General features: G+C 42.2%; 1 protein-coding gene across 4 annotated transcripts in view; it reads right to left on the bottom strand.

The window, feature by feature from the left end:
• Positions 1 to 8,062, bottom strand: part of LOC147898623 (uncharacterized) — a 60,434-nt gene extending 52,372 nt beyond the window's left edge. For 3 of the 4 annotated variants that reach the window (XM_087378958.1, XM_087378956.1, XM_087378957.1), the window contains exons 1-3: positions 7,940 to 8,062; positions 7,194 to 7,839; positions 6,133 to 6,261 (exon numbers count right to left, since the gene is read on the bottom strand). In XM_087378958.1, the coding sequence (XP_087235084.1) occupies positions 6,133 to 6,261; positions 7,194 to 7,266 (202 nt within the window). In that variant the 5' untranslated portion in view covers positions 7,267 to 7,839; positions 7,940 to 8,062. The remainder of the gene's footprint in view (positions 1 to 6,132; positions 6,262 to 7,193; positions 7,840 to 7,939) is intronic. The other variant, XM_087378959.1, reaches the window with a different exon arrangement.
• Positions 8,063 to 16,097: the final 8,035 nt, after the last annotated feature.

Raw genomic sequence — 16,097 nt, 5'->3', positions numbered from 1 at the left:
GGTCTTTTCTCATACATGTCAAGCTGAAAAAGACCACGCAACAAAGTGCCAGACAATCTCAAGGCATAGTCATGCTCTCTCTCATGGACTGCACACTTGTCATCTTCAAAAATGACCTGAAATCCAGGTCTGTTAAGAGTGGACACTGAAAGTAGATTTTTTGTGATACCAGGCACATACAAGACATCAGAAATTCTGAATGTTGAGCCATCAATGGCTGTAAGTTCAACTTCTCCTGTACCACGAACTGAATAGGAGGAGTTGTTGGCACATGTGACCTTTTTACCAACGGGTGGTGGATGCAGAGATGTGAAGAGACACTTCCTGGAAGTGATATGCTTTGAGGCACCGCTGTCAAAATACCATGTATTATGTGTCTCATTGACACTGAAAGCTGATGCATCCTTGGAAGAATCATAACTGCATGTCAGAAAAGCAGAAGTGTCATCATTACAAGTGGCTGTACTATCCCGAGCAGCCAACCGAGAGTCTGAAATGCAAGACAAGAAGGCATAGTCGTGCTCCACAAAGTTGGCTGTAGCTTACTCATTGTCAGATGCATGAGGAGCTGAATCTGAGACAGCCATACCGGAGCTGTTTTTCTTTTCTTTTGCAAGCCTTTTCTTGCATTCTCCAATGTAGTGACCTGGCTTTTTGCAGTAATGACATATTCCCTTCTTCTTGGGCTTACCTGCATCACCCTTAGCCTTTTGAGAAGGCTGTCCTGAACCACTGGAAGGCTGATTTGCTGAAGTCTTTGCCTATCCCTTTACTTTAGGCTTGAATTTTGAGAGCATGGCATGTTCACCTGCTCGTGAAGCCATGTTTTTCCTGGTCTGCTCTTCCTGCAGCAGAAGTCCTATTAACTCGTGAAAAGTGAGAGAATTTGCACCCCCCCTCAAAGACAAATTCAGCAAGGTATGAAAGCTGAGATAAGACTCAGGAAGAGAATTCAGAGTAGTGGTAATCATCTCTGAATCAGGAATTATCTCATCAATATTCAGCAACTGCTCTCGTAAGTCCTGTAGCTTTGTGAGGTGCACTAACATGGAGTCGCCCTCTTCCATATGTGTATGAGACAATTCTCTTTTCAAAAAAGACACCCTGGCATCATTCTGAGCTGCATACATGCTCTCCAAAATATCCCATGCTGCCTTTGAGGTCTTACACAACCGGATATGTGGAATGATGAATCTTTTTACTAAAAGAGAAATACACGACAAAGCTAAAGCATCACGTGAATCCCATCTCTTCTGCTCTGGAGTGGTAGGTATAACTGCACCAATAACTTGTGCTGCAATTGTACCCTGTGCACGACCTCTGCCTCCTCCTTGTTGGGGAGGGGTATTAGGTGCCACATTTGCTGGCCGGAACTCGTCCCCACTTATACAGTCCCACAAATTATGAGAAATTAGAATATTGCGTACCATAAAACTCCAAAGGGAGTAGTTGGTACCATCCAACTTGTCCTCTTGTGAGAGACCACTAAAACCGAAATCATTCTGATTTTGCTGGGCCATGTCTGAGAAAGAAAATACAGCAAATGCAAATCTGAATTCCCTTGCTGGGAATGGAGTGCACAAATCCCAAAAAAACACAGCCAAACACTGGGTAAAAATGCAACTCAAATCTCTGTAATGTCTCTGTCAGAAATCTGCCAAAGCATCCAATCTCTCCCAAAACCTGCCAAAAGCACTTCAAAGCACTCACAAAAGAGGCAGTGTGAACTGAAACCTATCAAATTGCTCTCCCAACACAAAAGCCCCAATTTGTGGCTTGAAATTGCAACCAAAAAGGGGCAAATTTACCAAAAGCCCCAAATCTGCAATTTTTGAACAAAAGCCCCAAATTTGGAGTTGAAATTGAGCCAAATTTCACCCAAATAGCTAATCTCCTGCAAAAGCCCCAATTTCTTGGCCAATCTTTGCAATTTGCTTGCAATGTGTGCCAAAATTTTTACAAAAGCCCCAAATTTTACTGCAAAATTACAATGTAATTGCAAAAGCCCCAAATTTCTTCAACACTTGCAGATTTACTGCAATGTTTACCCAAAAAATCCAACTGTGCTCCCACAAAACTGAGCCAAACAATGGCTATATGCAAAGAATGCGCCTGCAAATGAACCTTGCAAGTAGATCCCTGCTCAAAAGTCCTGCAAAACTGTAAATTTCCAAGCCCACCTGCAAACTGTACGACTAACAGTACGGAACTGTCAGTCCGTCTGTACGGAAATGTACGGAAGATGTATGAACAACCGTACGTACTGTACGGCAAGCAGCATCCAGCGATGTACGGAGGACTGCAGATGTACGGCGCCACACGTCCGGTACGGAAGCGTAGATCCAATATGGGCGAGCTGGTACGGAAGATCGACACGTGCAGGTACAGTACGGAAGAGGTACGCGCGGGTACGGACGACTTATACGCAAAAGCTGTACGGAATGTACGGCGAACGTACGGACAAGTAGTACAGCGCAGGTAGAGGCTGTACGGCGATGATGCAGGGGGTGCTGGTACGGGCGTCAACGCATGTACATTACAGAAGCGGGCACTACAATTGTACGGCACCGCAGTGTACGGACGTACGAAGCAGCCAACTGCTGCTGTACGGAATGGTGCAGAAGCAGAGCTGTACGGACGGGATGTAGCAACAGGAGCACGAACTGTACGGGCACAAGGAGCTTGGGCTGAAGGCAAGAGCTCAACGAGGCTCTGATACCAAATGTGAGAATGGGAGAGAAAGAAACAGTGAGAGCAAGAAGCAGGAGAGAGTGAGAGCTGAAAGCTTAGTTGCAAATAGATGGGTTTTGTCTAAGTGACAAAACCTTATCACTTCACTAACCATAGTTAGTGAACTAACTGTGGTTAGGGGGAAAAACCTCTAAGTGAGGGAAAAGTGCCCCTAGCCTACTTAGTACATTACATTGGTCACTACTAAATTATAGTAATAATTCTAACAAAAATAATGTGTTGACATAGAGAAACAGTACAAAAATATGCCAATACAGATACCAACACCTTCGGAACACTTTCACTGAGGTAAGGTACCAAAATCGGCTCCGTATCTTTTTGGAAAAAAAAAAAAAAACAGCTCCGTATGGTGTCCTATTGAGGTAGACTCCTCCTTTCTGCCACATGCCTTCCTGTAGGCTTCAGTAGCTACAGATTGCACACCCCTTTGTGGCTCTTCTACCCTCGTAGATCTGCCCCTATTTGGTGTGCTCCTGGAAGGCCAAAAATGGTGCAGACTGAACTGCCCCCTAACTGGGCAATTTATAGGGGCTAGCTTGCCTCAGACATGGCTGACCAGCTCAGAGACCAGCCGATCCAAACAAGGCCGACTGGCCCACAGAATGCCGACTCAAGTCTCATGGCAGGCCGCCGGGCCTGTGGCCTGACCTGTCCTGCTGCTGCTGCGCTGACCAGGGTGCTGGCCTATAAATGGCCCCAGCCCTGACTTATTGCTGCTGCTTTGCTGATCCTTCCCCTGCCCTCAGGCCCCTTCCATGGGCAATGGCTGGGCTGTTTCTAGCCCATACACAGGCCTAAACTTGGGCAATACGTCAGCCCTAACTGCTCCTCTAGAAGTCTCATTACTACTGTAGAGGATGCTCAAGAGTTCTTGCTCATGGCAGGTAAGAAACTGCCATCTCATATGCCAAAGCAAGCTTCAGTACTCTCTGCCAATCTGTTCCCTTAAAGCGATTTTGTGCTTAGTCTCAAAATGGCAATGTTGCCTAAGCACCTCGCACTCATCATCATACCAGCTACTTTGTGGACAGATGCCTAAACAGGTTTACCCATCAACTTGACTGTGTAAGGGCACGATTGTTGTGCGGCCGTGTGGATGCGAGCTTTGCCACCAAGCATTGGCAGGCTATCGATGTGCTCTAGGAGCATTGTGGATAAGAGGCTGCCATATATGTGATCAAGGGAGAGACTCCAAAATATGTAATAGATGGAGTAGGTGAAGGAAGACGCAGGACGGGCTGGGGAAGGGCTATATGGAAGGAGATGTCTAAGCGGTTGGCTCCTGACGTGAGAGAGAGAGAGAGAGAGAAAGAGAGATTTGTACACTGCAATAAAATAAATGGTACATTTGGAGTGGCACGTGTAACGTTGGCAATCCTTGAGCAAGATATCCACCAGCGGAGGAGACGATCTATAAAAAGTCAGCAGATATGCAGGCGCAGCAACCACCGTGACATTCTAGGTATGAGAACCACCCCCGAGCATGAGATCCAGTCCACCGAAAGAGATAGCTACCCTGGCAGTGAGCTACTTGCGTCCCATACCCAAAGAGGCCCCCAGCCAGATGTCAAACTACTCCAAGGCCCATCAATACACGTGGGAGAGTATGTTCCCCAAGAACCTTGAAAAATGAGCATGGCTCCAGCATAATTTGCATGAAAGCCCAAATACAAGGGATGCTATAAACGCCTGCTATTCCTAAAATAGCCACGCTTTTCTTAAAGTATTATATACCTTTGTAAGACTAGAATATACCCTATCGTACAAAATTCAGATTTTTGTTGTTCTAAAGTCCAAAATTCTACATTGAAAATAAAAGAGAACTCTTACGTCTTCATCAGAGCCCAAGCATCAGCAGCTATGCTGGGCTTCTAAAGACCCACGATGTCTCTTGGGCAAGACCAGTGCTTACTTAAATATGTCAATTAAACAAAAGGGAAAGATAACAAGAAACAAAGAAGAAAGGAAGGAGGTGACTAAGCAAAAAACAGGTATAAAATCTCTCTCTCTCTCTCTCTCTCTCTCTCTCTCTCTCTCTCACTCATATATGAATGAAAGAACCTACAGTCTAAAGTAATCCTACTTTTGCAATAGAAGCCCTCCCTAAGGGAACTAAACCTCATCCAATGCTAGCTCTACTCTAAACATCTCAGGTTGTTGCCAACCCTTGGTTAGCATACGCCCATATCCCACACAATACAAATCCTAAATACATCTAGCCTGAGCCCTACTCACAGGGCTTACACCAGCACTTCCAGGGTTAACCTATTACACCTACTAGCGTGAGCTCAAGATACACCCCACGTACCCCTAGATTTCATGGTGTTCACTTAAACTTTTTAACACTGCTAGTTCTAGCCTACCCCTAAAACTACTAGAAACTACAGTAGGCCCATTTCATTAGACATCTGCTGTCTGTATACCTTACAGACTTGCACGCACTTCAAAAGCATCTTTAGAGCAAGTTGTGACTCTAGCTTAGCATTTTCTCATCATGAAAGTTGTTGTTCAGAGCTCAAACACATATCTTTTCTTCAATTTAAGGCTACCCCACCACCCCTTCCAAGGAAAGGGGACTCCTCTACAACATCAGATCCACTACAGCCTCTGGAGGATCTGCCATGCCTGCTGCAAAGATATTACTGTTGATAAGCATATTTGTAAAATGTGTGCTTCAAATTTGGTTGAAAGTATATTAGCCCTTCCCAGCCACCAGGAGAGATGCATGGCTGACTCCACCTCAAGCCGTAGGATTGTGCCATTCTCTATATTGTCTCTGATGTTTTTGTAAGATGACACTGCAAGCCAATTAACTCAGATACTTCTCACAATATGCACTCACTCCTCACTTGCAGTTGTATTCTTGAATTGCAAGAAAGTCTATCATCTAGAAAGAGCTTAAACCTAGTTAAAAGGGGAGATATAACAAAACCAAAACATAGAAACCCTCTGTACCCAGAAATTATAGGGCAGTTACTTGGTACTAAGAACAAAACATGCAAAGCCAAAACTTAGCATCAGACGACATGTCATGGACTTAGCATCATCAGAAATGTCATGGCTTTGCATCATAAGAAATCCTATCAGAGCAAGAGTCTGTCCCCAAAACTTCACCAGGTCATGCATGACATAGACAGCATCTATTACACAGCTCATTAATCGTTCATCGATGTCAGAATTTACAACACTCTCTCCAGGAACAAAATTCAGCTTCAGGCAATAAAGGCTCCCCAGCAAGCACAACAATGACTCCAACACTGTCTCAGACAACAATTCCAAAAGATACGTTCTGTTCTGTCAGGATACCACAGGAAAAAAAGTGGTAACAAGTACAGAAGTGATACTATAAACAAAACTTTCATATCCTACGGCCAAGGATACTTTCTATACTCTGCTGCGAATTGTTAAGCTTTCTTAGCTTCTCAGCTAAAATCTGGTTGTTGAACGCACTGTTCATCCCTTCCAACTGCAAGCTTTTCTTGATAGAGAAATGAGTTATCACATTATCACCTGCAAGAACGGTTTTGATCACAAAAGCTTCACAAGCCAGTACATAGAGGTCTTTCAACACAAGAATATAGTAAACTAGCCATATCAGTCCAGCAGATAGATTTTTAATAGATTAAGAGATGGAAAAAAAAAAATGACAACAAGAAGTGTCTGATATGGGGAAGAGGGAAAAAATGGAACGTCAAATACAGCAGTCTTGGACAGCAAAAGGGTGACGAAAATGTAGCCTCACTGACAGGTCATTAAAACCAATACAGTCAAAGGCCTTTTAAATAATCTCAGCTTCCACTACAGGATCCTTTGAAATCATACTACCTGCACCCTGGGATGTACGAGATACTTTAACCTGCTTACCAGATATCTAGAGCTTCAAAACCTTCTAACTACAGAACAGAAAGAAGCTGGCATTTTGAAACTGTGCATGATATGCTTGCTCTATTATAAACATATGACCAAGCCTGTAGATGAACTTTCCTCTTTTAAGTCAGTTTGTATCAGATCACCGAACGCCACTTGTGCCTTCTCAAGAGATTAACACCAACTATCCAATACCACAAAACAAGAGCCTCGACAAGCATTTATTGTAAAAGTAAGAGTTTGCAAAAGCCACCACAAGAAAATCAACCTTAAAAACCACCTTCAGTGGAAATACTGCTGCAATGACTTCTAGAGAAGAATACGTAAGTCATCGTCTCAACTCCAAAAAGAAGACAAGAAATGTCTCGACTCCAAAAGGAAGACTAAAAGCAGAAATCCCCCCCAAAAAAAAAATATTGCATAAGCAGAAATCCAATACATTGAATTCCAAAACTCCAACGCAGTTCGGATAACACCAATAATCACATATACCCTTTTCCATCACATATACCCTTGTAAGACTAGAATATATCCAATCGTACAAATTCAGATTTTTGCTGTTCAGAATTCTTAACTGTTGCGGATTCTGCAGTTGTCCACTACAATCGGTTTGGATCCCCCGAGGTGAAATTGTACCCAAACTGCCATATACAGGAGCACTCATTGACTAATACACCGTAGAAAGATTCAGGATTTGCAAGCTGTCTTCCAGGTGATGTGGGGTATCACATGAGATTAGCCAATAAATCACTGAAACCTTGCCTGAATCCATGTGAATTGAGACTACAATACACCGAAAATTGCTTGCAAATTCTCTTATAGCTGTCAGCCTTTGGCAAAATTAAAAGCAACACAACATTTTGTGTCAACTCTACAAAAGAATCTAAATCAGAACGAGAGAAAGAGCTTCTGAAGGTCCCACTGGCCATTCCAGAGCCCCATTACAAGTTCCTACGGAGATGAGACACGTGCCCCTGCCGACCCCTAGACAGGTGGACGTACCAAAAGGTTTGGTTATGTTCAGTGGGATGTACAGTTGCAAAAATTGAGTGTGTCTTGTCGTTTGGTAGGAAATCCAATTATGCGGAAAAACGATCAGAAGCAACTGATCGGCAGAGTGTTGGTACGAACGGTCCGACGAGCTACAGTCGCGGCAGGTTACAATGGACAGGGAAGCGAATTGTGTGCAAAGCTGCCCGACGTGACGGCAAGCAGAGAGAGCTGCGAGCGGGGAAAACTGGAATGGCTTGAAATGGAAGCAAGAGGTTATAAAAAGCCGAATTGCAAACAAAACGAGAAAGCAAAAAGGGGAGGAACTTACAAGGGGAAGCGAGGGGCGAAAGGCATTCAGGAGGGAGAGGAGCAGCTGGCAGCGATGGCTATGGAGGTAGGAGAAGCTCATCATCATCCATGAAGATTTGTGTGAGAGTGATAGAGTGCTTCAGTGCTTCAGTGAGTAGAATATTGAATGAATGTGAAGAGGACGACTAGAGTCTAGTCCTCTTTAGCCGCCTTAATCCCATGCCTCTTCATTTTCCTCCCACTAATCACGCCCCTTAATCACTTCACGATCAAAATCCCTCTCCTTGGGCCAAACCTACAATCCCCTCAACCATGCTCATTTGAAATTAGTTGAATGATGTTCCTATCATGTTGAAGATCGTCACAGCAGTTGATATTTGTCCAGATGACAGCAGCCAGTTGCTGTGGCGGCCTATGGAGTTGGCATCCTCAATGTATCTAAGGACCAACTTTAGCCCATTTTCTTTTTGATTGTCTTATTTTTAAGTTCATGTATTTTTTGAGCTCATGTACTCTTAGGTACCTATTTAGTTTAGTTCTGTTGTGTGTGTGTGTGTGTGTAAATACAAATATAATTTTGTTTTTTGTTTTTTTTCTCATGTCAACCTTCTCAGTGGTGGATTCCAACCTCGTGAGAATTTCACCCTACGCTTGCTTTGGAAGTCATTTCGCTAAACTCTTCCTCTTTTCGGCTTGTTTCATCTCTGTTTAAATACATGAAGTTAAGGGTTGTGTGATGTGAGCACTATGAATTGGGCCTATGACAAGGTTGATTAGACATCTTATCTCGAGTGATGGTGTCAAACCATTATCAATCAAATAGTAAGTAGTTTAAAATTTACAATAAATGTTAGCAAGACATAGCAATCCCTTACACTATACTATATGATAAGAGAGAGCAGATTGGATAAAGATTGATCACGCTAGTTCTCTTGCATGGTTAGTCTTTTAACCAATAATAGGAGGCTTTACAATTGTAAGTAACATGTAGTACATCCACCATGTATGTTGTTATGGCACATATAAGGAGTTAGGTGTAGAAACTTTGTCAACCTGTATTTCATTATGGGTTCGACCCTAGTGATATTCGATATTTGTAACCCCTTTGAAGATATGCCTACGATTTGCATTTCTAGCCTATAAAAACAAGGCAACCACTTACTTTAGCTCTAACAAATCAAGATTGATAAAGCTCACATCATAGGTAAAGGCATCAACAAAAGTTTTGCCAAATTTTTCATTAAACTAGTAAAAGCCATAGGTAAGTGAACATGTGGTAAATTCTAAAGGGTAACAAAGTAGAAAATTGGAGATATGGGTGTAATCAATTGGTTTTATGCATGTAATAGAGTAAAGAAGCCATCGATGGAAAATGAAAGCTTATATAATCTCAAAGGGGTCAATGTCAATAGATGGCTTGAGTCCTAGACTTATCTAGCTTCCTACCTATTGTTTGCTTTATTGCAACAACCATCAAGTTGTGTCCTTAGTGGTTACTATTAAAGGGCAAACTGCCCGCCGTTAGTACAAGCCGACACTTTTAAACTTGGTTGTTTGTTTTTGGGACTGACCATCTTGTTTAATACAAACAGGCACTTTGTTAAAAGTTTTTTTTTTTTTTTTTGCGTCCTTAGTGGACAAAGGTTATCAACCTGTTGGCCAAGGCCATAAGGCATCCATCTATAAGGGGGAATCAAAATATGACAACGACTTGTCTAGTATGTTTCAATCACGTCTCGAACATCAAAGTAGATTATTTTGAGATGGGTGTATTATAAGCGTCCACTTCTAATAGATCATGGGCATCATGATTGTACTTGCCACACAAATCAACACATTTATAAATTGAAAATAGCACTGCAAAAGGAGTCATACTAGACATATCACAAAGTAACATTAGTATTGACTAAATTTAGTCGTTATGAGACCAAAAATTGCATTGATTTGCAACCAAACCAGTATGTCATTATATGATGCTAATATGTTTTTAAAATTTGTGTTGCATAGTCACATAAAATATCTGTAGCAAAATTTATGTCACAATGCAATGCAATTTTAGGTTTTACAAGAGGGTTGGGCCTGCTATAGGGCTAGCTCGTAATATGACAAGGCTACAGCCCTCTTATATCTATGTCTAGCCCCTCATCTCCCATCCCCATCCATTATCCATGATCCATCCACCCTATCTCGCAGGCTGAACTCCTCTTGGTCTTTCTCTCAATCACCCTATTATAGTAGCTATTTGATGTGATTTAGCTCTATTATTTTATCATAGATACTATTTAATTGCAAAGTAGTCAATGATTAAGACATTGTATTCTAAGAATGGAGTACAAATTCTACCAGTCACCCTATTCTTGTAGCTAATGTGTTTGATATGCAATTTTAACTTGGGAGTGAAAGGATGGAGATAGACTCTTTGGGAAGGCATCTTCCTCCAAACTTGGAGACAACCAATGATCTAGCTGATGTGACTCTTCTTGCTGGTACCAGTCCTCTCTGATTCATGCATGTAGCCTCGTCTCCTCATGATGACCTGCAGGAACTTCAAACTCGAATGAATTTCTTGAGAGACATCAATACTGAAGTTCATTCCCCCCCCCTCAGGAGCTTTATAACGATGCCAACAACCATAGAGAGCAACCAGCACGAGGAGGAAGTGCAGGAACTGTTGGTGGCCACGCTCCAGTTGGTTCTTCCGGAGAGGATGGCAAAACGAGCCAAAGGGCCTCTTACATAGGAATCCTTTAGGATTTTAAAGGAGGTCTCTTCACCCCCCCTTTGCACATAACAATATTGGCTCTGCCTATTCCAAGCAGAAAGGGAGAGGGAGTTACCATCAACGTGGAGTCGGGTGATGACTCATCAATAGGCTACAAAATCAGAGAGAGAAGCTCCCCCCTTAGAAAGTCTTGATGCCAAGAACACTGCAAGTTCAGGAGGTAAATAATGCATTCAAAGCCCGAAAGAAAGCAAATGGTGCACACACTACCCCCCCCCCTTCTCTCAGCAATTCCAAAAGAAGCCCTACTACTACAGCAACAAGTGCAAACCTCAGAGAAAGGAGAGTGGCGTCAGGCCAATCCTTTGACAACAAGCATGAAGCAACCTCAGGCACCATGAACTGAGCATGAACTCAAGATGTGATGAACCACACCACATTCCACGTCCACTTCAGTAAGAGAATCGAGAAGGCAATGATGAGATGAGCTCATATTCTACAGGCAAGGTTGTTGCATTCTTGGACGAAGAAAGGCTTGAACAATCCATTGATTGGCTTTCTTCCCACACCCTAACAGGTTTTCTCCCAGGTCCTAGACCCCTAGCTCCATTTCTTAAGAATTGGAGAAGGACTAATTGGATAAGGAGGGGCTTATTGTTACTTGTGTTAGATTTTCGAGGAAAGGGTTCTACTTTTTCCTATTTGAGAAAGAAGACATGGCCTTCAATTCCTAACACCATAGCTTGTGGACAATTAGACACCAGGCACTTTATCTAGAATATTGGTCTCATGAATTTAATCATGACAGACCAAGATCTACAGTCATCCCGGTGTGGGTTGAGCTACCATACCTCCCCTTTTCTCTGGTTGACCAAGCTGCCAACCTATGTCAGAGTCTAGTCTAGGTCATTGATGTAGAGAAAGAACAGTTTATAATTCTAGAAGACATCCTCAAGTGTGTGTCAAGCTTGATGTTGCTGAAGAAATACCAGATACCTTAGCCATTATCAGTAGAAATGGTAGTATCTCTACAAGGAGCAACCTTTAGTATACAAAAAGTTGCCCAACTCTTGTTTTCTTTGTGGATTGTCCTCTCATGTTTAGCGATGGTGGTTAAGGGTAAACAACAAGTTACTTTATAGAATAAAAGAAGGATCTCTTGAGTTAAAGGCCAAGGAGCACCCCCAAAGCCCTGTCGCTAAGGTTGAAAAGGGGAAAAGCAAAAATGGTAAGTAACCCCTTCTCTTTTTTGGCTTTGAATGTGTGTGGGCTGACTGACCCCCTCAGAAGTCAGTTGGTTGAAGGAGAATCTCCTCTCCTACTTTCTTGGCCCTCCAAGAGGTCTAGGTAACAGGAGAAATCCTAGAAAATTGTTTAATGGTCATAGACAAAAGACGAGTTTGATACTACACTACCCATGAGGAAGGGAAAGGAGATGTTGCAATAGGAATACTCTCTCACCGTTATCTTCTATGTCATTCATATATATATATATATATACTCATGGCACTTTATGTGGATGATATGCTATTGGCTAGCAAGAACACTTATGAGCTGGATGCATTAAAGGCCAAGTTGCATGAGGCCTTTGACATGAAGGATTTGGGACCTGCAAGTCATATTCTTGGTATGTGCATCATGCATGACCGGAGTAGGAAACTCCTTTGGCTTTCACAGAATGAGTATGTTACAAAAGTATTGCAGCATTTCAATATGGAGGAGGGGAAGGGAGTAAGTACTCTATTGGCTCCATATGTGAGACTGAGTTAGGCAAATAGTCCCAAATCAGATGAGGAGAGGTCCATGATGGCCAAGGTTCCTTATGCATCAGCGGTTGGGAGTCTAATGTATGCTATGATAGTTAATACACTGGACATTACATTTGGAGTGGGAGTTGTTAGCCGGTATATGGCTAGTCCAGGAAAGAGGCATTGGGAGTTACATGAAGGGTACCAAGGAGATGTGCATCTGCTTTGGTAGAGGAGAGATGCATGTACTTGGGTACACAGACTCAGACTATGCAAGGCATGTGGGTAGCAGAGGATCCACTTCTAGTTATGTGTTCACCTTTGCAGGTGGCGCAGTGTCATGGATCTCTCTCGTGCACAGAAGTGTGTTGCTTTGTCTACCACAGAAGCCAAGTATGTTGTAGCCACTGAGGGTTGCAAGGAGGCTATATGGCTTGATCAGCTAGTGGGAGACTTGGGGATTCATACAGGTGTATTGGCATTGCATAGTGATTCCATAAGTGTTATTCAGCTAGCACAAAATCCGGTCTTTCATGCAAAGACCAAACACATTGAGATTAGGTACCATTTCATCAGGGAGGTACTTGAGGATAAGTGCATAGAGCTTGTCAAGGTTCATACAGATGATAACCCTACAGATATGCTAACGAAGAGTCTATCTAGTCAGCGGTTTGAGTATTGTCATGTCTCGATGGGCATTGGATAGTTTGTCCACTAGTTGTTCTCCCTTAAAGGCACATTGTCCTTTAAGTGGGAGGTTGTGGGGAGGATTAAAGGCCATTGTGCCTTAGCCCCGGTTATGTAGACAATACTCATCATATGTATATGAATGACATAGAAGATAAGGGTGGTTCAGCACCCACAAATCTATGCGTTCCTCTCACTCTCTCTTATTTTTCTTCCATTGTGGACTCACATTTACAAAGAGGGAATTTCTAGCTTTCACAAAGACAGCGGTAGCAGATTGATTTCCTTACACTGTAAGGTTAGAACATTGAATTTTCAGTCACAACTGTTTATGCCCCTACTGGTGCTTCAGAAAGATGGTTGACAAATCTGTTCAACAAGAGATTAGCTCTCAATGGGTGACTGCTTTCTATGCTGTTGACAATTGTGCATATGGATGGCACCTTAGAAAAACGCCAGGAGAGGATTGTCTTCCCATAGAATTTTATAAAGCTTTTTGGGAAGTAATAGGTGCTTGGAAGTGGGCTCTTTTCCTGGACACTTAAACGGAGGAATTATTAAGCTCATACTAAAGGAAGGAGATAGAACTAAACTAAAGAATTGGAGGCCACTAACAATACTGAACTTTAGTTATAAAGTGTTTGCCAAGGCCATTGCTTTGAGATTGCAGAACAAAATGGACAAATGGATTCTTTAGGAACAAAAAGGTTTCATTAAAGGGAGACATCTTTTGGAAGCAATTATTAATATATGGGAAGGATGCACCCATGCAGAGGAAACCCATCAGGATATGTGCTGTATCAAGATTGACTTTGACAAAGCCTATGATAGGCTCAATTGGGATTTCCTACTCCAATCACTCAAGGATATTGGTATGGGGGACAAGTTCTATTCATATGTGTCTATACTTTTATCAAATGCTTCAGCAAAAGTATGCATACATGGAGACATGTCTCAGCCCATAGAGATTATAAGATCCATAAAACAAGGCTATCCATTAGCCCCACTTATTTTTGCTAACAATAGACACTTTGGGCTAGCTGATCAAAGCAGGTTGCAAAGGGCGACATATTAGGGATTGATCTACCTTTTGGACAACAATTGTTGAGTCATCAATTTGCCGATGATACCAATCTTATTATAAGAACCATAGAACAAGACATAAAAAATGCCCTACAATGTATTGAACTCTTTCGCCTTGCCTCGGGATCCAAAGTAAACCATGCTAAAACGGGGTATGTTCTCCTATCAGGAAAGGATCAAGAGGAGCTATCTCAATTGGGGTGTAAGAAAATACAATAGGGGCAATATTCAGGTTATTAGGCATTCCCATGGGCTTCAAGGTGAGTATGAAAGACAGATGGGAATGGTTTCTTAGTAGATTAAAATCTAAGCTGGATAGATGGAGAGGCTTTCAAGCAAATCTGGTTGGAAGAAGGGTTGTTCTTAACCATAGCATTTACACTATAGCTATGTTTTACCTCTCTTGCTGGTGCCCCTCTCGAAGTGGTCTAGAGAAATTTATTTGAACATGTAGATCCTTCTTATGGTGGGGAGGGAAGGAAACCAAGAGGAGAATTTCCAAAGTCCAAAGTCAATTGGGCTTTCTATACAAGACTTAGAAATGAAGGAGGGCTAGGAGTTATCAACATTCAACAAGCAACCTATACACAGGCAACTACTTGGACTTTAAAGGCTATCACCCACCCTGAGAGTGAATGGGCAAACCAGTTGGTAAGAAATTTCAAATTTGTCAGGCCTTGTAGGGTCCCTAAATGGAAAAATTATCCCATCCTATCAGCTTTATGTAACCCAAAACCTTGCACAGTCAATTGGGGAGAACCTTATGGCATGCTTTTGAACAGATAAAGAGTCAAATCATATTTACTAGGAAAGGATCATTTATGGCTCTGGACTCAATTTGGATCCCTACAATCGTCAAGACACAATACTTAGGAGATGCTGATCTCTTTAGAGCCTGGTAGTTATTTAAGAAGGGACTGTAGTGTTGGGAGTAGCTTTGGGACAAACGTAACCTAAGATGGAAAACCTGGTTAGAAATCAGAGGAGAATTCAAGCTTTCTAATCAAGATCAAATTTTGGTCATGGACAGGTTACAAATTTGGAACAATGAGATAACTTGGAAGGGAGGGAGAGTCTTGATCTACTCTAGAGAATTTAGTTGGGTTGGCAGCCCTCACTTACTTCCAATTCTCACACCCTCTGACAGCATTGAGGAAGTTGCAACCACTCTGAAAATCAGATGGAAACTCTCAGATAACACACACAAATGGAGGTCCAGGTTCCTATTAATATGGGACAAAAGGATACCAGAGAAAATATCTATGTTGCTCTGGCTACTTTTACATAAAGCTGTATGGACAAATTGCAAGGGTCACAAGATAGGAACGGGGGATGGACTTTGCAAATGTGCCCAAGCCACAAGGAAGACATTGTCCACCTCTTCATTACTTGTCTTGGTGCTAGGCAAGTTTGGAAGTTCATTCAGTTCAAAATGGGAGAACTTGTCAATTGGAAATCCATACTGTTGGGAGATGCTTTCAAAACCCCTTATGCCCTGTGGGTAGTGGTTGGAGCACATGCACTATGGTTTATTTGGGTTTCCAAAATGCATTTCAGTTTAAGGATAAAGACTTTAGTGCCAAAGCAGTTGTTCTCTAATTAGTTTTCCAAAATTGCCAAAAAATTTAAAAGCTAACATGTTATTTTTCTGCCTCACGCTATATTCCTATGAAATCACGACATACACAATTTTTTTAAAAGCTAACATGTTATTTTTATACCTCAAGCTAGGTTCCTACTCAATCTAGACATACACAATTTCAATGAGTACATCTCTCAGTTGTAGGATGAAGCCCAGGATCATTTGGCTTCTTATTCTAGATGCTCTAATACCCCACAGAATCTTCAAAATCAAGTTATACCAGCCCGTCCATCCTTGGTACTAGTCATGTTGAGAGTTCACGCTCAACATCATGTGATCATGTGTGCATAGCACC

The sequence above is a fragment of the Dipteris shenzhenensis genome, chromosome 9 (genome assembly GCF_047967505.1).
Source record: "Dipteris shenzhenensis isolate YYH24624 ecotype China chromosome 9, Dip_SZ_1.0, whole genome shotgun sequence".
Classification (NCBI taxonomy): domain Eukaryota; kingdom Viridiplantae; phylum Streptophyta; class Polypodiopsida; order Gleicheniales; family Dipteridaceae; genus Dipteris; species Dipteris shenzhenensis.
The sequence above is the reverse complement of the archived record's forward strand: the minus strand, read 5'-3'. Positions and strand labels throughout refer to the sequence as shown.